The following is a 21021-nucleotide window of genomic DNA, read 5'->3' on the forward strand; positions in this document are numbered from 1 at the left end:
CATATGCTCTCAAACATACAAATCCACACACCCACACATATGCTCTCACATACAAATCCACACACCCACACATACTGAGAATCCATTAAAACAAAGGTCTTCGTACTGAGTTTCTGTCGTCTCTCTGGAGATGAAGGGAAAACTCAGCCATGACAAAGAAGCCGCAGCAGCCCATTTGGCCTATCTGGCAGCCTGTTGGAATTCCGTTGACTGTTGGTCCTCACTGAGTGCTTGGCTATGCTTCCCGTTGATCCAATCTGCCTTGTCAGCAGCAGATTGGGAAGGAGTGCCAATCACACAAGGGGGGCCAAGCCCCCTTATTCTTCATCAGCTCAAAGCAGCAGCACAGCCCAGAAAAACGGTTAAACACTCATCCATCAAGTAATCAGCATGCACCAGTCATGCAAAGACCAAACGGACTCTACAGTCTTCAATGATTGAAGACACTGTCACGATGGGTTTCAGTTGTGAAGTATGTAGAGTATGTGAATATAATTCCTTTTGTTTTTAACCTCTCTCTCCAACATCCAAGTGCCATTGATTATTCCGTATACAACATTTCTTTTCTTGTTCAAGTGTATATATATAATTTTGGTCTATCTCATGATACTCATAAGTCTGTCTTCCCATATGGATGGGATCAAGGAAGTAGTAGTGTCATCACAATTGCATGGTGTTGCCACCTGCGGAAGGACAAGATTCCAAACTCCAAAAATATGTTTATAGACTCGAGAACTACATCAAGTGCTCCTCTAAAATCCATAGACAGTGCACTATGTAAACGCTGAGCTTCACAAGAAGCTCGCTAGGTACTAACCAGGTCCTATATGTGTGTAGCTCGACATTATACCGAAAAGGCCGCAATGTATCTATGTGAAGTCCATGACTCGCAAACCATCTGCATGTCCGGGCATATCAACAACCCTCGACTACTAATGTCATGGCCAGACTCCATGGTAACCTACATCGGCCTAAGGTCAAATCCCTCACTTGATGGAGGTATGAGATCACCTCAAATGCTGCGTCAAGCTGCAGTAGGGAACCCCGAACTCAGCCACGCTGCTCTAATGTGGGCTGAAGGCTTACTGCGTGCCAACAATAAAACCTGGAGGCTCTCCACCCAATCCACCTTTGATAAATCAGGGCCCCAGCATGGGCTGCCATACGCCCCAGCTACACAGCCTAGAGAGTCAGAGGTAAGAGACTATGGTCCACCTGGGAATGAGAGTGAAAGCACTGGGCTGGAGTCTAGCAAGCACAACATACCCCCTTCTCAACCAGGCTTGCATAGCTAGTGTTAGCGTGCCAAAGAAGAGCACTACCAGGTATGTGTAAGACGCAACAATCTCTATTGTCAACTTGCTCTCTATGCATGACTGCACTAGATATGTTGAAGATCATAACCTTGGTTTTACCAAGATTGACCTTCAAATCACGTCTCACAAATGGTATGAACAAGACCCCACAAAGAGCATCTAAGCTACCACTACCATGAGCACAAGTATGGCCACATGACAAGGGGCAATGTCATCACGTGTACATGGCATCATGCGCTAGATGGGATCTGTTCAACCTAGGCAGCAAGTTCTGTCTCCATAATCATCCTAATTCGGTCTAAGCCAATTTTCGATAAGAATTCTAGTTACAGAACTTTCAATGTGATGCTTCATATGGAAAAGGCATGGTGACCACTCTCCTTGACAAAGGCTAACACAAAGTATCTATCTCTCACAGTTCGCCATCGATAGCCGACTTAGCCAAAGACATAAGAGACGACTTGATTAAGCTGCAAATGCATTCAATCATATGCAACAACCTGTTTCTACCCACACATGTCGCAATGCAATTTGGTTAAATGACCAAGAAGCAAAGTTTCTTAATCACGTCTCTTGGTGGAAAAAATATTATTATGGGAGCACCGTGACACATAGACCATAGGGCCAAGACTTGTTGAGAGGACTAACAATCACCATCAAGGATTCAACAAGCATGTCCAAGGTGATCAAGATGCTTCCTAGGCATGCTTCTTGAAGTTGGAGTAGCATGGAGGCAAGATGGAGATACCAAGATGATGAAAGAGAGAGTTTATTCATGAGAGATATGCCCAATATATAGGCACTAGATCCAAGAGTGACATCATATGTGAGCTCAAGAGAGCATCTCTAGATCCACAATTCTCTCTCAATCACACACCACACTCCTAGATTCACTCATTCACACCTACTAACTAACACATCATCATCAATCACACCTAACTCAAACACACCTACACACACACACGTGTTCACACACTCACTCATGTGATCACACTCACAACCATAGACCTTGGTATTGACCCATTACATCAATTTGTTCAAACATACCCCCCCACAAATTGATAACCTCAACCCTAGTAGTAGTCCATGGGAAACTTCATAGCTTGCCCACCTCTAGTGAAAACACTCGTGATCCCAACCTGGCACTCACTCTAGTTGCATCAGCAGTAGACTCATTTAGGCATCCTCACCCCAACATGATCGTACTCTAAATTTGGTCTCTTGGTTTACAATTGGGAGACTGAACAATGACTATGCATGGGGAGTTCCCATAGATCTAACAAGGTAAATCTCACACATAAGACTAGCAATCATTTAAGACGGACATCCCAGGGCAAAGAATCCTTGTTGACCACACACAAAAATTCTAATATTTTGGAGATGTGGGGAAGATTCCCCCCTTGATAGCAATCCTTTTCTGGCGTCTTCCGACGTCGTTTCCATGCTATCATTGTGTCTGGAGACTGGTCCACAAATGTAGAATGATAAATTCAATAGGGTGCATATTCTTGACCACCGTGTTCATGTAGATGAAAGAATCCAAGTTGGTGTCCAAATGCCAATGCTTTGGAGAGGCTCATGAATCATATGTGGTTTATCCTTCATCTTGGCATTGCAAAGCTTTTCATTGTGCTTTAAGAGAGCATTTTGCATCCTTCTAGTGTCCATCTTACTTTTGACTTGAGTGCCCATGAGGATAAATGAGAGGGTCTTAACCTTGATTTGGGCAATGTCTACTCTCTTACAAGGCTAGAACCAACTGAAAACCATGGAAGGAACTCAGCCAAGTGAAAAGCCCCAATCTCTTTGGTGACTAAGCAAGTATGAAAGAACCAAAACTGTCAAAAATCTAACCCAAAAATAGTAGCAACTTGGAGGGCTGAATTCACACAGCTAGAAGAGCTATTGAATTTTATGCAGAAATGAAGGACATATATCAGAGAGTATCCTCAGCCAAGGATGGGCGAAATGTTGCATCAGTTCGCTGGTACATGCTGCTCGAATCCCAACTGGTTTTTCGTTGATTTCTCCTCAACCACTGGTCCAAATGAGCTCAAATTTGAACAGCAGCTAGCTCATAAGGTCACCCAACTATACCTAGGAAGCCTGGTCAAAATTTTACTTCTACAAGTCGTATGTAGCAGAAGTTCGTCCGGCAATAATCGTGGCGGCATGGGCAAAGGAAGGACAACTTCCAGAAACCCTCTGGAGTGAAAGTGCGCCTATATGAGAGAATTCTGAGGCTGAAAGGGCTTGGAGAATGGTCGCATACATTCATAGAATTTAAAGCTCCAAGATCAGACAGAAAGGGGCAAAATTGGAGGAAGGATGGAGAAGGTGGAGAAGATGATGACATGGCTAGAAGTGGCTCAAGGATGACGTAGTGGCTCTAATACCAAATGTTGGAGTAGCATGGAGGCAAGATGGAGATACCAAGATGATGAAAGAGAGAGTTTATTCATGAAAGATATGCCCAATATATAGGCACAAGTTACATCCAAGAGTGACATCATATGTGTTTAAGAGAGCATCTCTAGATCCACAATTATCTCTCAATCACACACCACAATCCTAAATTCACTCATCCACATCTACCAACTGACACATCATCAATCAATCACACCTAACTCGGGCACACCTACACACACGCATGTGTTCGCACACTCACTCATGTGATCCCACTCACAACCATAGACCTTGGTATTGATCCATTACATCAATTTGTCCCAACACTTTGATAGGTCGGTAGTAGAACGTTTACGCTCAAATAGAAACGTGTGAGGCAGCAGCCCAAGTCATTGGTTAAAAATGTACTCGTTCTTTACATCTTGGTTCATCTCAAGGTTAACCATTACACCTCTCAAGGGTTTTGAAAGTACTTCAAGCCAATTGGTTGCGCAAAAATACAAGAAACACGGTCTCTTCTTGGCAAACTATAGGGGGCATCACAATGTTGTAGATTTTTCTCTCTTAATATGTATCCATCTTTGCATTCTTTATTCAGATTCCCTAGGCTTCTGCTACAAAGTTCATTCAGTTTGACTATTTCATGGCAAACTCAAGATTGTAAAGCCATGTGCGTTAGACATCACGCAATAGGATAGCTGGCCCACAAATGTTTACAAGTAGAGATTCATGGTCCATAGGCGTCTTTTCTGTCATAGTCAAAAGTTTCAAATAATTCACATCTTCTTTTGCCCACTTTGACAATGCTCATCTTCAATGCCACCATAGACTCATTTTTCACGTCCAAATATTCATTCCAGAACAGATTCCCCTGAATCATTCCAAAACAAGTCTAAGGAAAAAGGGAACAAGAACCACAACAAACCTGGGGTATGTGACCTACCTACCTCATTCCCACCATAACAAAAGCTTATGATTCTAAGCATTAAAGCCTTTTATCAAACTTGTACAAAACCACCAGGATATACTCTGAATTACTACAATAAATAATAAACTTGCCATCCTTCCAGATCGCACTCTTGTAGCATCATCTTGGACGTTAGTTTCAATGTCATGAGAAATGCTTTTGGGAATAAATTCTATGAGTCTCACAATCAAGGTTGGACAAGGTCAAAGGGTGGTGAATGGTTTTGAAGACCTCAGCTCAAGTCACAAGATAAGGCTGAGAAGGCTGAACAGAGGTTATTACCGAAGGTACAATCCAACTCTGTCACGATCTGTGACGTATTCCTTTCTCTATTTCTAGACTTATGGATGGTTTGATAAATGGACACTTGTGGAAGGGTATGCCCTTTCGAAAAGACACTTCCTATGAGGCACAACCCTTGCCCTTTCGACGGGACACTTCTATGAGGCACAACCCTTCACAAGAGACATCCTATTGAAGAGACATTCCTATTGTAATGTACCCTCTCATCAAGGGTCACACCCTTCACAAGGGGTACACACCTCTTCATGCACATACCCTTTGGAGTACACACCTTTTCATGTGTGACTCTTCACTCTCTATATAAGAGAGGCCCAATTGTATGGATGACACACAACAGATACCCTACAGACATTCAAGCAATACAATTATTCCTTGTTCTCTACTATTTCAGTCTCCTTTCTGTTCCTTAGCACATTTCTAAATATAGTAAATATAGGATTTCTTACAGTGGTATTAGAGCAAAATTTGCTCCTGCCTACAGGAAATGCCCCCCACCTTCTAGCGTCGATCTGATACATCTTTTCCACTAGAAGGATACCCGTGCACATCGTGCATGGAAGAGATGGAGAGGATGAGCGTAAAAATTTTAAGTGCCAACCCTGCCTAAAGTCATCTATGGCCTCTCCATCTCCCACACATCACGAGTTGATGTGAATGGACACGACAAAAATCGTGTCTTTTCAGGTGCTAGGGCTGTCCCAAAACCAAGGGACGCACCTTTTCCACCATCGGACACACCTTTTGATGAAGAGTCTCGACTCCTCACTCAAGGGACACACCCCATCGTGGACAAAAAGAACACACCTATTCATGTAAGGACACCCCTTTTAAAAACAGGGACACACCCCTTCATGAAAAGGTGCACCTATTCCAAGGGTCACACCCCTTCAAATAGGCACACCTTTTAGGCACCAAGCACCTATAAAAGGGTACCTAGAGGAAAATGGGAAAAAAATAAACCCAGCCCCTACCCTTAGGCTTACCCTAGCTACCCTAGGGTTAATTAAACCCCCCAATTAATTTTTGGGCAACTACCCAACCTTAGGCAGCCCCCAACGAAAAGAGGCGAACCTCTTTGATGTTCCGTACGGATCTGCACCGTACGGATCTCCACGCAGCAGCAGCCCGCGCTTTGAGGTCATCAGTGATGTCAATGACCTTGTATGAGGTGCCTACTTAAGGACCTCTTTCTTCTTCATTCTATAAGCAAGTATTCTGATTTTGTGTCCACTCTACTCTTTCCTTTCAGTATTCCAACATGGTATCAGAGCCCTTTGATCCCCCTTGAGCCCATTTCTGCCACATCATCATCTTCTTCTTCATCTTCTTCTTCTCCATTTTCCTCTTTCTTCCCAAAATCTTTGAGAGCTTGGTTCTCCATCTACAAACAGCCATTGCCCAAACCCTCTGAGCTGGAAACTCCTCTAGTATGGGCGAACTTCCACCTGCAAGCAATTGAAGAAAAAACGTCTGTGGTGGCTGCCATTCTTCAAACAGCGAATTTCTTCTGTTGCTCAATACTCCCTACATACTCCGCCATTGCCTGAGCCCTCTTAGGAGTAGATGGGCGACCTCAAGACGAAGATTTTGAGCCATTTTTCAGGTCATTTGGTTCAGTAACGAGGGAGAAATCGTCAAAACTCAGTTTCAGCCTGTAGCAACTCTCCCGGGCAAAAGTGCGCACCATTTCGTCCAACCTCTGTGCTGGACCTTCTCTGGTATATGAGCTTTCTTTTGCTTCAGAAAGCCCTCTTTTCCTTGCTTTGAAGAGTGAGCTACAAGCCCTCCAAGTTCAGCTTTTCAGTTTTGACAGTTTTGGACAAGTTTTTGAAGATGATGCTACATAAAATGCTACTCTAGCATTTCTGGTTTTTTGAAGCTTTCAATAACTTCAGTACAAGTGTGGATTCAGTTTTGTTTTGACTTGCTAGACCTGGTTTTGATTGGAAAATGTTTATTTCATCCACTTCTATGAAGCATGTAAGAAGAAGCATCATTGTTTGAAAACTAGTCACTACTATTTGCTACAACAAGTGGCTATACTTTGGAAGTATTTCAGTTCTTTTTGCCTTGTAAGAGAGAAGACACTACCCAATACTTGGGTTAGAGCCTCTCATGGCTTGCTTATGCCAAATATGTGAAAAGCCAAAACATAAAGCAATGTCTTGTTATGCTACAAAGGATGAAAATGCCAACCTGACTTCCTTATTGAAGATTGCCAAAACAATGGTTGCCAAAAAGGAAGCAAATACAGAGATCTACACTCTCATGGCATTTTTATTTGACTCCAAGTACAAGAAAAAGATGAAGGTCAGACACCTAAGATATGCTTCTCTACACAACTATGGAGATGACAAGATAATTGTTCTCATGAAGGATATGACTTTCAGATCCACTTGTTCTATCATAGTACCATCTTATAAGGCACTAGACACTGCCCATGTGGTAAGACCTTGCCTTGACATGGATATTTTGCCTCCACAAGATGAGGCATCCTTTGAAGATTATGCATTTTAAATCATCTCTATGTATGCTCCAGATCTCTTTTCTTTTTATGTCAAGGTACTCAGCCTGGATAGTCCTCCAAAATGAATGAAAATAAACTATTGTGTTGTGTGTGTTTTGTAAACACCTCTGGTCACCTTATGATGTAGGCCATGTGTATGTTTTGTTCCATGGTACCTCTTGCAGACATTGTGTGCATGTACATGCAAGGGAGATAACCATTGGAAGGTCTGTTTGTATCCCTTTCTGTTTACCTTACACCCAAGGGAACCCTTGCTAGCATGAGAACCTAGCCATAGATTTATCCTTGACCACCATGAGATGGCATGAGAAACTATGAGACTAGATGTATCCTTGACATAGCCTGAGGCATTTCCTTGAGGGGGGGTTTGTTGGGATATCTCAAGGTGTATGCCTCAGGCACACCTTATGTTTTTATGTGTGAGTGCTAGAGGCACAGTTAGGTGCCCACAAGCACAGTTAGGTGGTGGAAAAGCCACATAGGATGATTGAGTGAATCTAGGAGCAGATTGAGGAGATGATTGTGGAGCTTTGAGGTCATCAGTGATGTCAGTGACCTTGTATGAGGTGCCTACTTAAGGACCTCTTTCTTCTTCATTCTATAAGCAAGTATTCTGATTTTGTGTCCACTCTACTCTTTCCTTTCAGTATTCCAACACGCCTCAGCCCCATTCCGTACGGATCTGCACCGTACGGATCTCCACGCAGCAGCAGCCCCTAGCCTCGCCATATCGCAGCCTACCTGCGCAGCCCCTAGCCTCGCCATTTCGCAGCCTACCTGTGCAGCCCCTAGCCTCGCCATTTCGCAGCCTACCTGCGCAGCCCCTAGCCTCGCCATTTCGCTCAGCCTACCTGCGCAGCCCCTAGCCTCGCCATTTCGCTCAGCCTACCTGTGCAGCCCCTAGCATTTTCACTGCCCTGCCTGGCCTCACCATCTTGCTGCCAGCCCGCGTACATTTGCTGCACGCCTTGGCCTCGCCATCTCGCTGCCAGCCCACGCATCCTGCTGACGCCTTCACGCGCCATTCACGCTGCCAGCCGTGCCACTTCTGCTGCCAGCCCTCACCTTTTTCGCTGCCCGGTTCTTTGCCCTTTGCAGCCCCGCTGGTATTGCAGCCCTGCTCCTTTCCAGCCTACAACGTAAGCTCAACACCAGCCAGCCTTTCGGTCGAAAAACAACCTGCAAACAGATTTTCGCCATGACAGCAGCAGCCTGGTGTGCCAGCCCCTATTGTGATCCAGAATTGGGTATTTGCAGCCTGTTGCGCCATTGATAGCCTGCTCTCCTTGCCAGGTGGAGTCTTTCCATTCTGCTTTTAAGGATTCTCTTGTCATTATCAAATTACAGCAAATGAAAGACGCTCCCTTAAAGCATGGAAACCCCTGGTAATTCACCCGGCATTTCAAGGACACCTCAGGCATCATCTACCACACAATATCGTGTTCAGATTGCACAACCAGCCCATTTCGGAGCTTTCGCATCGTGGGTCTTCTGTGTCACGTGCCCTCCTAGTGATTTGGACCACATCCTATATCTTTTGCGTGAGGCACCTCAATTACATTACTTCCTCAGCACAATAAAGATTGTGTTCCACGAGACACGAAGATACCCAGAACCCGATATTCCTCAAGAGTTTGCTGTCCATCTTTGGAGAGAATTTTACCCCTCACCTTCGGCATCTCCAGGATACTCTCCACCTCCTTCAGCTCCCAGATATCCTCCTCTACAGGTTGTACCTTCTCCAAGACAGTATTTACACTCCGAAGGCACTCCTCCTCCTGGATATCCTCCACTTCCGATAGCAACTCCTTATCCCTTCTCAGATCCGTGGACTTTGCAACCTTCTCCTGTCCTCTCACGAGCAGTAACACCACTTTCGGCATCACCAGTGTTACCTCAAACAGGACCTCCTTTACCAGATTTCCACGAGTGGTTCCATCCTGCCTCGCCTGCCCCCTCCAACATGAGCAACCTCAGGAGGCAGCCCGAATCTTCTTCCAAGAATGGTACAAACTAGAGCGCAAGTTCACGCTTTTCTCACAAGGATCTCCGATATGTCGCAATGCTCGCGTGAAGCCTCTCCAGAGATCAAAGACTCAAGTCCAAAAAAGACCCCTGAAGTCAACGTACAAGGCGAATCACTACTGCAGCTTCAAATTTCCCAGCTTCACGACAGCATCTCCAACTTGGTCGAGAAAGTTCAACAACTTCAAGATTCTCGCAGTACCACACATACAGAGGATGACGTGACGCAACCAGACGACTATGCGGATTCATTCCCACCAGAGGTAGAAAACATTGAACTACGTGCCCTCTACCGTTTACTTCAAGCTTCCAAAACTAAAAGACTTGACATCAAACTTCCGGAAGCCTACACTGGTCAACGCAATCGCCGAACAGTTTACCAATGGCTCGCAAAAATGCGCATGTATTTTGATACTGTTGACCTCACTCAAGGCAAAAAGATCGCCTTGGCAGCCTCCCTCCTCAAGGATACAGCTTTTCTATGGTGGCAAAGACGCTTAAAGGACGGCAAAAGTGTGTTAACATGGAAACGTTTTGAACACGTGCTCCGTAAGCAGTTCATACCTGCCAATGCGGACCTCCAAGCACGTTCAAAACTCCGACACACCGAATACTTGACAAAGGTCACATTCGGCCCAGTCGCAGCCCTTTCGGATCTCCTGTACTACTTGTGGAAAAAAAGAATAAGTCAATGCGCCTCTGCATCGACTACCGAGCCCTCAACAAGCTCACTATCAAAAACAAGTATCCATTGCCACGCATCGATGACCTCTTCGATCAACTTCTACATGCAACACAATTCTCAAAGATTGATCTTCGTTCAGGTTATCATCAAATACGCATACGAGAAGGCGATGAGTACAAGACAGCGTTTCGAACAAAATATGGACCCTATGAATGTTTAGTCATGCCTTTTGGGTTAAACAATGCCCCAGCCACATTCATGACATTAATGAACGACATCTTCAGGCCTTTCCTCGATAAGTTCGTCATCGTTTACCTTGATGACATCCTCGTTTTCAGCAGATCCCTACATGAGCACAAACAACATCTTCACCAAGTTTTTGAAGTTCTCCGCGCAAATTCTCTCTACATCAACATTGAGAAGAGTGAGTTCTTCAAAACCCAACTCGAATATTTGGGACATGTTATTTCCGCTCAAGGCATCTCTGTGGATCCCAAGAAGGTCAAGGTAATCCGAAACTGGCCTACTCCTAAGAATGTTCATGATGTCCGCTCTTTTCTCGGATTGGCAAACTTCTACCATACAAAGGTCTATCAGTTTTCCGAAATCGCAGCTCCTATGTCCGAATTATTGAAAAGCACAGCAGTTTTTCAGTGGCTTCCCGAAACAGAGTATAGTTTCCAACAACTCAAGCAAGCACTCACTACTACACCAGTTATGGCTATTGCTGACCCAAACCTTCCATTTGAGGTCATGACCGATGCTTCCGACATTGCTACAGGAGCAGTCTTGATGCAAGAAGGCAGAGTTATTGCTTTTGACAGCCATAAACATTCTGATATCCAAACCCGATATCCGGTTTATGATAAGGAGTTTCTTGCCGTTGTACATGCTTATCGCTCTTGGAAACATTATCTCATGGGAGCCGACTCGGTGGTCAAAACAGACCATCACTCTTTAAAGTATATCTTTACTCAGCCAGTCGTGAATGCTCGACAAGCACGCTGGGTTGAGTCTCTGGCCAACTTTCACATGACCATTGAGTACATTCCAGGACTACGCAATGTAGTTGCAGATGCTCTCAGTAGGTTACCTCTAGCATCAGCTATGGTAATCTCTACATTATCTGTGGATGTTCCGAATTCATTCAAAGGAAAGTATTTCAATGATAAAGATTTCAGCACAGCAGTACAGGTTCTTTCAAAAGATCAACTTTCGACTTCCGAACAGAAGATTTTCTCATCCTATTCTTATACAGACGACCTTCTGTATTATCAAGATCGCGTCTGTGTACCACATGACAAGGATGTTCGACGTCTTTTGTTAAAAGAGCATCATGTAGTTCCTTATGCTGCCCATCCAGGCATCAATAAGACTTATCGGTTACTCAATGCAACATACTACTGGCCTCAGATGAAAAGCGACGTCATCAAAATGGTTACATCTTGCTTATCTTGTCAACAAATGAAAGCAAGCCGACGACTTCCAACAGGACTTCTTCAGCCTCTTCCAGTTCCAACTGAAAGATGGGAAAGTATTTCCATGGATTTCATTACAACACTACCACGATCCTCCAGAGGTAACACTCAGATTATGGTAATTGTTGATCGATTGTCCAAAATGGCACACTTTGTTGCTTGCAAAAGCAGTGCACAAGCTCCGGACATAGCCAAACTCTTCATACAACACATCTTCCAATCATATCCGACAGAGATCCTAAGTTTACCAGTCACTTTTGGATTTCACTATTCGAATCTTTGGGTACAACTCTACTGTTCAGTTCAGCCTACCACCCAGAATCAGATGGCCAGAGTGAAAGAGTCAACCAAGTTCTGGAAGAAATGCTTCGACATTATATTCAGTCACGCCTAGCAGCTTGGGAAGAGTATCTACCACTCCTTGAGTTTGCTTATAATAACTCTTTCCATAGCGCCATCAGCATGACTCCATTCCAAGCAGCTTATGGACACACTCCGATTGTACCAACGAATTTTGTACTTCAACATCGAGTGGCCCTAGCTGATCAACTGGTTCAAGAAATGCAAGACATTCTACTACAAGTCAGGGATCATATGCGAAAAGCGCAAGAGCGGTATCAACGGTCTGCCAACAAACATAGACGTCACCTGGAATTTAAAACTGGTGACATGGTGCTATTATTTGTAGCCCCACATCGCTATAAGACGGTTAAGTCTGTGTTTCCTAAGTTACGACTAAGATACTATGGACCTTTCCGGATCGTTAAGAAAAATTCACCTTTAAGTTACAAATTGGAATTACCACCATCATGGGGTAAAATCCATCCAACATTTCATATTTATTGGCTAAAGACGTACATTCCAAGCGATGAAGTAGTTCCTCCTGCAGGTGATTATGTCCCAGAAATCGAAGACGATTATGTTCTCCTTATTCATGAGCGTATTCTGGACCATCGACAGCGAGAGACTCGACATCGACTTATCACGGAATTCCTTGTTCTTTGGCGAGATCTGGACGACTTTGACGCTACTTGGCAATCTGATGAAGACTTACAACAGTACCCTGACATTTTACAGCAGTATTTTCAGAACTTACAGTGATATTTTCTACGTCACTTCATTATCTCCACCAGGGTCTTCTTTTGAGTGGGAGGGGATGTCACGATCTGTGACGTATTCCTTTCTCTATTTCTAGACTTTTGGATGGTTTGATGAATGGACACTTGTGGAAGGGTATGCCCTTTCGACGGGACACTTCCTATGAGGCACAACCCTTGCCCTTTCGACGGGACACTTCCTATGAGGCACAACTCTTCACAAGAGACATCCTATTGAAGAGACATTCCTATTGTAATGTACCCTCTCATCAAGGGTCACACCCTTCACAAGGGGTACACACCTCTTCATGCACATACCCTTTGGAGTACACACCTTTTCATGTATGACTCTTCACTCTCTATATAAGAGAGGCCCAATTGTATGGATGACACACAACGGATACCCTACAAACATTCAAGCAATACAATTATTCCTTGTTCTCTGCTATTTCAGTCTCCTTTCTGTTCCTTAGCACATTTCTAAATATAGTAAATCTAGGATTTCTTACAAACTCGTTGGTACCAAACATCTCCCCGCTTTGGTAGAAAGGCTCTTTCTTCAAAAGCTCTTCAGTTTGCTTTGGCACTATGGCTTTACGACTCAGCTCAGTCAACAAGATTATACTCAGAAGGTAAAACAGACGGAGACCCGCAAAGTTGAAAGTGCAGACAGTTTTTAGAAAAAGAGAGAAAAGACGGTTCCCTTAAAGCCCAAGTTTACACGCTAAAGGTTTATAGGTACGCAATGAATTGGATTAGGAATCCCAAGACAGAAATGCCGGTCCTATTATTGGACTGTAAACACAGGTTTGTAACTTATTTATAACAGTGAATTTTCACGGCTGTAATAGGGAGTGTATCCTTGGCAAGATTAAGCAATCACGGTCAGAGATCACCCTGCACATAGGAGGGATCTCATAGAGGCACAAGGGGCATGCTCAAGAAGGCCCCATCTCATGAAATATGACCCTTTCTAAAATATGCAGCTGTTCATCCCCTTCTTCCCTCTCGATCTCACAGCAACGAATGGACACATAACGCTGCCTTCCCCATAGAAACCAAGATTAAAAGTGGTTTACAAGCCCACTTTTTCCGCGTTTATCTGCAGTGCATATTGTGGACCCTTCTCCAAGTCCACAAGAAGTCCAGCCCTCTCTCGAGCTTGTTTCAGCAACCAACACTACAGTTTCTTCGGGCTATTAAAAACTTCCACTGAAAAAACACACTGTAGAGCACCAATCAGGTGGAGATAACCATAGCACATAGCTTTCACGTCCTTAAAATGTTACCACCTACAGGTCATAATCGTTACCAGAGATGATTCAGAACATGTCAAGCTCCAGCTTGGTGCCTTGCAAAATGAATTTGCTACACAAATCTTTTGGGCATGCATACAAACTTTCCCGGACACATCAAACCACAGGTTCAATACTGCGCAAAATAGGTGAAGAGCCAGCTTTGATTCTGGTGAACTCGAGGCAGTAGAGCAAGCTAGAGCAAAGAAATGCTGAAACTCGAGGCTCGGAAGCCCAGTGTCGGCATTAATCAAGCCATGCATCAAGTGGGCCATGAATGCTAACGACTGTTGCAATTTTTTTACAGAACTCCACAGGTCCTTCCCTTTGTTAATGAAACCTTCAAATCTAGCAATGATTTTCTGGAAGCAGTAAAATACACTTTGCCAAACACCGCTAAAATTTGTTTCTTGAATATTCTCATGTATAGTAAAAAGGTGGATGCACCTTATATCCCACAGGTCCTGGAATTGCAAGAAACATGGCCAGAAAAACTCTGAAACGTGCAAAAAATCATTCTTGCAAAGTTAAACCTGAGATAGATAAACATTTAGAGAGTTTACTTTTCAATGAAAAGGGCTTCTTTGTTTTATGTTTTGACCATAATGAGTGGCTGGTCCAATGTAACAGCAACACCCTTCACCTCTAGCCATAAGCTCAAGTATTACTGGTAGGTGTCCCAGATTATCTAAAACACGCTGCTTCACAAAACCCACCTTGCCAACTACATTCAACGTGTCTGATTCCAAGAAAAGAAAAGCACAATCTGCCTCCTTTAACAAGGATTCAAGGAAACGTAGAGCCTTGATCTTGGAACTGACTTATGCAAGCATAATAGAGCTACATTCGCATATATACATAAACCATCATTTCCCTACAATTTGGTTTTTTTACCCAATCACCGAGGCATTCTTTCCCTATGGAAGGAATTGGTGTGTGCTAATTAGTGATAAGAGTATGAGAATTTGGAACGTGGATTATAACCATACACCCACCTCAGTTCACGAGAGTTTGGTTGTTGTTAACGCACTACTAAAACAGTTGGTGCAAGATTGATGAAGTGACTCATGCTTGAAACTTTTGATGTGATGCTGTCCATGTTTTTCACAGATAAAACTAAAAAGCTAAGCACTTAAATTTATTGTGCCAAAAACTACTAGCTCTTATTATGTGCTTTGGATTTTCTTCCTGAACTTGTAAACTGGTCAGTCTATTCATTGCACCATTTGTTAGTAGAATCTTTCGTTTGTGGTTCACATTTTGCAAGATTCATAATATTACCCAGCAATCCAAACGTGCTGCAGATCATTACAAGTTTGTTTCTCCCAAGATAATGACGTCTCCATCTAAAGTTGTTTACTATATATTTAAATGCTTTGTGTTCAAAAAAGAGCCATCCAAACGGTTATGAAATCAAATTGATGTGAGGTCTAGTATTTTTTTCCTGCACATATATATAGCTTATGAGACTGAAATATACGCATTCTTACAAATTGAGAATATCACAAATTGCAGGTAAGAAAAAAAAGATAGAAAAAGAGGGATAGAGAATAAGAGAACAGGGGGGACAGAGGGTTTTGTTTTGGTGGTTGTGGGGAAGAAGGGGGGGGGGGGGGGGGGAAGAGAGAGAGGGAGAGAGAAGTAGTGTGTGCACATGCGTGCCTGAATGTGTGTGTGTGTGTGTGTGTGTGTGTGTGTGTGAGAGAGAGAGAGAGAGAGAGAGAAGGAAAGGGGGGGGGGGGGATATTACGTAAGCACAGCAGTCAAAAAGGGAGATTACAAAGGCCATCCAGAAATCTCGTTTGACGAGTCACAGAGTGCAAAGGGAAAATCAATGCTGCTACTTACCCCGACATGTGACGTGGGGGTAGAAGAGCTGCATACTTCAAAAGCACAAGAGATGATGACAAAAACAATCTAGCGATAGGAAAACCCATGTTTCTGATGTGCAGAAAGATCCATAACTTCTAAAACTAATGAGAGCGCAAAAAAATACTGTTCCGAAATGAGTTAGTAAGGACACTACGATTCCTGAAAAACTCAAGCTCATAAATTGGCAGCACGACCACGAAAATCCTTGTATCTGTTTATCACCTATAGTCCAATTACCAAGATATCTAGAAGAGCAGGAATGGCAAGGGCTTGTAAGTGTAACCTTTTATAAAAAGCAAGTACTGGTGAAATTTGGCAGCCTGACAACTGAAGACTGCCTTCCCAGAGTTTCTCATGTTGTCTATGCTCCTTCTTTCTTTCTTTTTGAAGCAAGCTCCCATTTTTAGTGGTCCCTGATTCTAGAGCCTTAGGTTTAGGAATCCCAACGAATTTCCGAGATACCTTCTCTTTAGAGCTGATCAAAGGGGTGTTTGTCTCAGTAAGATGAGCAAGTGCATGAATTTTCATCTCAGTAGGTACTGAAGCAATTTCTTTAACAGCTGGGTTTAGCTCCCGGTCTTTCTTGGAGCCTAAGTACTCATCAAGAGACATTATTGCAGGCAATTTATCATCCTTTTCCACATCCTCCTGTAAACTTGGTTCCAACCCAGCTTCCTGCGACAGATTATCCATCTTGTCTTGATCCCATTCACAATTCTCACCATAAACCTCATCAGCAGCAGAGACAATACTCGTAGAAATTGAATCTCTAATGGGAGAGAACTCAAGGCCCTCCATGTCTGCATCAGCTACATTACTGTCCATTTCATTATCAAAGATGGCATCTGCAAGGACTTCGGCACCATTTGCCTCTGTTTCTCGTTTGGTTCCTAGTGCAAATCTCTGTTGTACACCGCCAGTAGCTACTTCTGCAAGGACATCATCTTTTTCAACTTTAACTTCAAATTCACCTTTGTGAGTTTTCTTCACCAACCTTCGTTGGTCTGCATCTGCATCTGTGAGAACAACCATGTGAGCAAATTCCTCAGCTTTGGCCATTCTCCACTGAGAAAGCTCTTTTGAGGCTAGCTGCTCTGCATTCATGGTACACAGATTCTGAGGAGAAATCTCCCCCGAGAGAACCCGAGTTCGAAGCTCTGGGTTCAAACGGTCTTTCAAATTGAAAAGCAAGGAACGGGCTTTCTCTTTGTACTTCCTGTTCACCCCACCAAAATGCCTGTAAAGCTCTGCTTCAATGTCCGTCGCCAGTTTCTCAACTTCTTCAGATGCATGGACCAGGTCAGCATCCTCCCTCCCTGCTCTCTCTGTTTCTACCTTCATTTTCTTATAGGGTGCCTCTTCCACTTGCATCGGGGGCAAAGTTCTGTCCATGAGAAAACTGCTTCCTTCTTCCATCAGATCAGACTTCTTGATACCATCTCCCCAATTTGAATCTGTTCCCTGAGTCTCTGCTGCAAAAAGCTCAATACTCCTATGTCGATCAATTGCATTGCTTTCTGCATTTGAATCCCTCTCTGGAATCTGTGAGGTTCTCAGTGCTGCCGCCAAAGATTCTCTTAATTTATTCCTTATAGATTCCTGGGTTTCGACGCTCCTGGGAGAAGGCATGTCTGAACCTTCAGCTTTCCTCTCCTGAGGCCGCTTACGGACCTTAACATTGGGAAACAAGTCTTTCAAGGGTATATTATCCATAGCAGACGAATAAGGATCATAAGGATCGAAAACCATAGGTGGCTGCTTATGGGGAAGCTCTAGAAGCTGTTTGGTGCTTCTCCTTCGAACCTGTGCAGTCTCCGCCAAGTCCCCTAGCTTTGGACTTTGTAGTTTGCTCTCGTGATGAACCTGCAGCCAGACGAGCAAACACTCGTTCCTAAGAAGCCCCACCTACTCGCACAAATAGCATAATCACAGAACTCGTTTCTCAGCTCACATAGATATTTTCCCTCTAAGCGATTCAAGGCATGCTGTTTCAAGAAGGCATTATTCGCCCAGAAGAGTAAAGGCAAATAGATGAATAACCATCGGACGCGCTCCGCAAACTTTTACTTTGTCAAAAAGTAACATGAACTTTCGTGGGCAGACTACTCATGCGGACTGATCGGTGAGGAAAAACTACTCTGAGGCGATCGAGCAAAAGCAAAACAAACTTAGAAATGCAGACTCGTTAAAAAAGTTTCTTTAAGAATTCCTAAAATGGACGAACCCTTTTCCTTCAAAAGCCAATAAGTACGAAACAAGTACTCTCAAACAACGAGGGGAAAACAGACTTAAAATCGGCATCGTGCTGGTGCGGAAGCCGTGTCAACGGAGACTCTTTCAGAACAAAGATCGGGCCTTGCAAATTGAAAGGGTACGACGCTAACGGGAAAATGAATGGAACGATGCAGAACAAGCAAAGCATAACGGCAGGAATCCAAAACCTCCATTTTTGGTAATTTGAGCCCCGCCTTTACGTTTCAGATCTCATCGCTCTCAACGATCGCATATGTAACCTCAGCAGCGCGGAGCCATAAACTGCAATACCTGCAAAGAAGCAATTGCCACCGGGGAGTGGCGGGGCGCTCTCGCTAAAGAGCTCTTGGGAAGCTTGCATGCGGTGAGCAAAGAACAGCAAAACCCTAATTCCACCCAAAAACGAAGGGGAGGGGATATGGAGAGCAATTTTGGTGTCATCCAAGAAGCTTGCCGTGATGGTCGTGGTGTGGCATCCTTGCTTGCTGTGTGGGAATGGCGAGAGAGACAAGGGAGCAAAGCGATGGCTTGCGAGAAGCAAAGATGGCGACGAAGATACCTTGAGATGTTGCCGCTCAACAGAAGATCCACAGAGCAACAGAGAAAGAGAGCCAGAAACACAACAAAAACAACAAGAGCAACAAGAGTATCTGAGAAAGACAGTCCATACACACAAAAGAGTGTATATAAGTCAAGAAGAGAGAAAACACCAATGTGCAATATTCATCCTTTTTGGGAGTTCCTTATCCCCACACATTCTAACCTCACCACATTCGCTTGGGGATCACGTTCATGCCTCGCTCCCTCGCCGGACCCCACCTCCCTGCCTGCCTGTCACAACGTGCTCGCTCGCCCTTCCATTGTTCGAACTCTCACCCGATGCCCATCGGTCGCCTGCCACACCATCAAAGACACCATTGCTCTACGGTCATCTGCCTCCGTCGGCCTGGTGTGAATAGAATACCCATCTGGATTGTGTGTGAAACCCTCCTCAGCTCAACATCAGATGCTCGTGTTTTTGACCTGCCCCCGATGGGGAAGGTCTTAGTTAACATTGCACCACGAAAGATATAAAATTGATTTTTCGTAGAACTAAAATTTCTCTTTGTTTTTGCCGTTTTGGATTGGTGCACGTATCCTTTGGGTGGTGCGTCTCCTCAACATGCACTGCTTGGCTACATGGTGCCTTCTGTTGCAATTCTGTGTTTGCTTGGTGGGCTTCCACTACTCAAGCAAATTCTAGGTTACTACAGCTTTGGTGCATGGCGCCTTGTGTTTGAATTCTATGTTTGCTTGGCAGGCTTCCACCACTCAAGCGATGTTACATGCTCTTCCAGCTTACTACGTTCTATATAAACAGACACCGTCACGTTCTTCAACAATGGTTGTGCACTTTGCTCTCAACTTTTCTTTTATCTATCACTCTTCATCTATTCTACTCACTATGGAAGGAAGATTATCAATGCCTTGGTAGAGCCCATGGAGACCGAGAGTACACCGTTTGCAAGAGGTCTATTTGGACTTGGATCTCCTAACTTCGTCTTCTACTTCACTCTCCCTTTACTTTGTTTTCATTCTCGTTTTCTTCCTTTTGTTTCCGATGATTTGGTCACCCAAGTTTGAAGGAGAAGTTTGGGAAATCTGTCGGCAAAAGAAGCAACTACATGGGTTTGGAGTCCACAGGTATTTCATGCATGTCCTTATCTAGAATGTTCGATTCTCCTAATGATTTTTGACCGCTTATTTACCCGGACTGCATTACTAATAACGTTCTTATTTTGTTTGTAGGCTACTCTCCCTTGTCGAAGCTCGAAAACAAAACAGTATCTTCCGAAGAAGTTCATCATAAGCTCAAGAGAAAAGGTGTTCAAGAGGATCTCAATATCTATTGACGAAGGTTGCAGTGTCTTCCAAGGTAAGTTTCTTCTATTTTGAAGTGCCTTTTAATTACAGCGTTGCATGCATTTTAATTGAGCAGTGAATGACATATTTGTCAATGTTGAGTACTGGTAAAGAGATCGGAGAATGTTCAAAGTTCCCCTCTAAGGTACGACTCGTTCTATCCGTCAGTGAGCTCGCTTGAAATGATCTTCTGTACAATCACTGCAAGTGCGCAACGTCGTTGTCTTATGCAATCTTGCTGTTCATTCTGATTTTGTTTCTGCAAAAGTTTGAATGGTTAATACGATAGGGGTTTAAATTGCGTTGGAGGATCAAAAACTTATCTAGTGGAGACGATTTGTAGACAAGTTCAATACAAAATACAATCCAGCTAAGGTCTACAGAAGTAAACTATGATGATGAGGTCTGAGATCTCCTAATTTTGTGCTCATTGCCTAAAGTTGGGATGGCTTGGTCATGGTTATGAGTAACTCTCTTCTGGGTCAAACACTTTGAAGCTTGATGATGTTCTTAGTGTTCTCCTTAGCGAGGAAACACAATGAAAAAGCATAGGTGAAACATCAAGTAATGCTTTGACTCTTGAGAACAAGGGAAGACAAAGGGAGATAGGAAAGAGCCCATGAAATCACGACAAGTCAAGAAGAAGCAGATCCAAATCCAAAGGGAACCTAGAGTGCTAGCATTGTGGGAAGAAAGGACACTTAAAGAAAAATCGTTGGTTGCATAATGTTAGTTTTTTAGAAAGAAAAAGGAAGGAGATGGACAACAAGAGAAGACACAGGAAGCAAATGTAGAAGATATTGTGTTTCAAGATGCCTTAATTCTTTCCTTGGATAATATTCCTAATGCATGGGTAGTAGACTCAGGGGCTTCATTACATGCTACATCTCATGAG

The 21021-nt window shown here is 43.7% G+C and overlaps 1 protein-coding gene across 1 annotated transcript in view; it reads right to left on the reverse strand.

The window, feature by feature from the left end:
- LOC147890954 (uncharacterized) overlaps nucleotides 1–18923 on the reverse strand; it is a 29131-nt gene extending 10208 nt beyond the window's left edge. Inside the window, exons 1-2 of the mRNA XM_087389101.1 lie at nucleotides 18413–18923; nucleotides 16255–17834 (exon numbers count right to left, since the gene is read on the reverse strand). Of these exons, the coding sequence (XP_087245227.1) occupies nucleotides 16255–17834; nucleotides 18413–18418 (1586 nt within the window). The 5' untranslated portion in view covers nucleotides 18419–18923. The remainder of the gene's footprint in view (nucleotides 1–16254; nucleotides 17835–18412) is intronic.
- Nucleotides 18924–21021: the final 2098 nt, after the last annotated feature.

The sequence above is a fragment of the Dipteris shenzhenensis genome, chromosome 18, assembly GCF_047967505.1.
Source record: "Dipteris shenzhenensis isolate YYH24624 ecotype China chromosome 18, Dip_SZ_1.0, whole genome shotgun sequence".
Lineage (NCBI taxonomy): Eukaryota > Viridiplantae > Streptophyta > Polypodiopsida > Gleicheniales > Dipteridaceae > Dipteris > Dipteris shenzhenensis.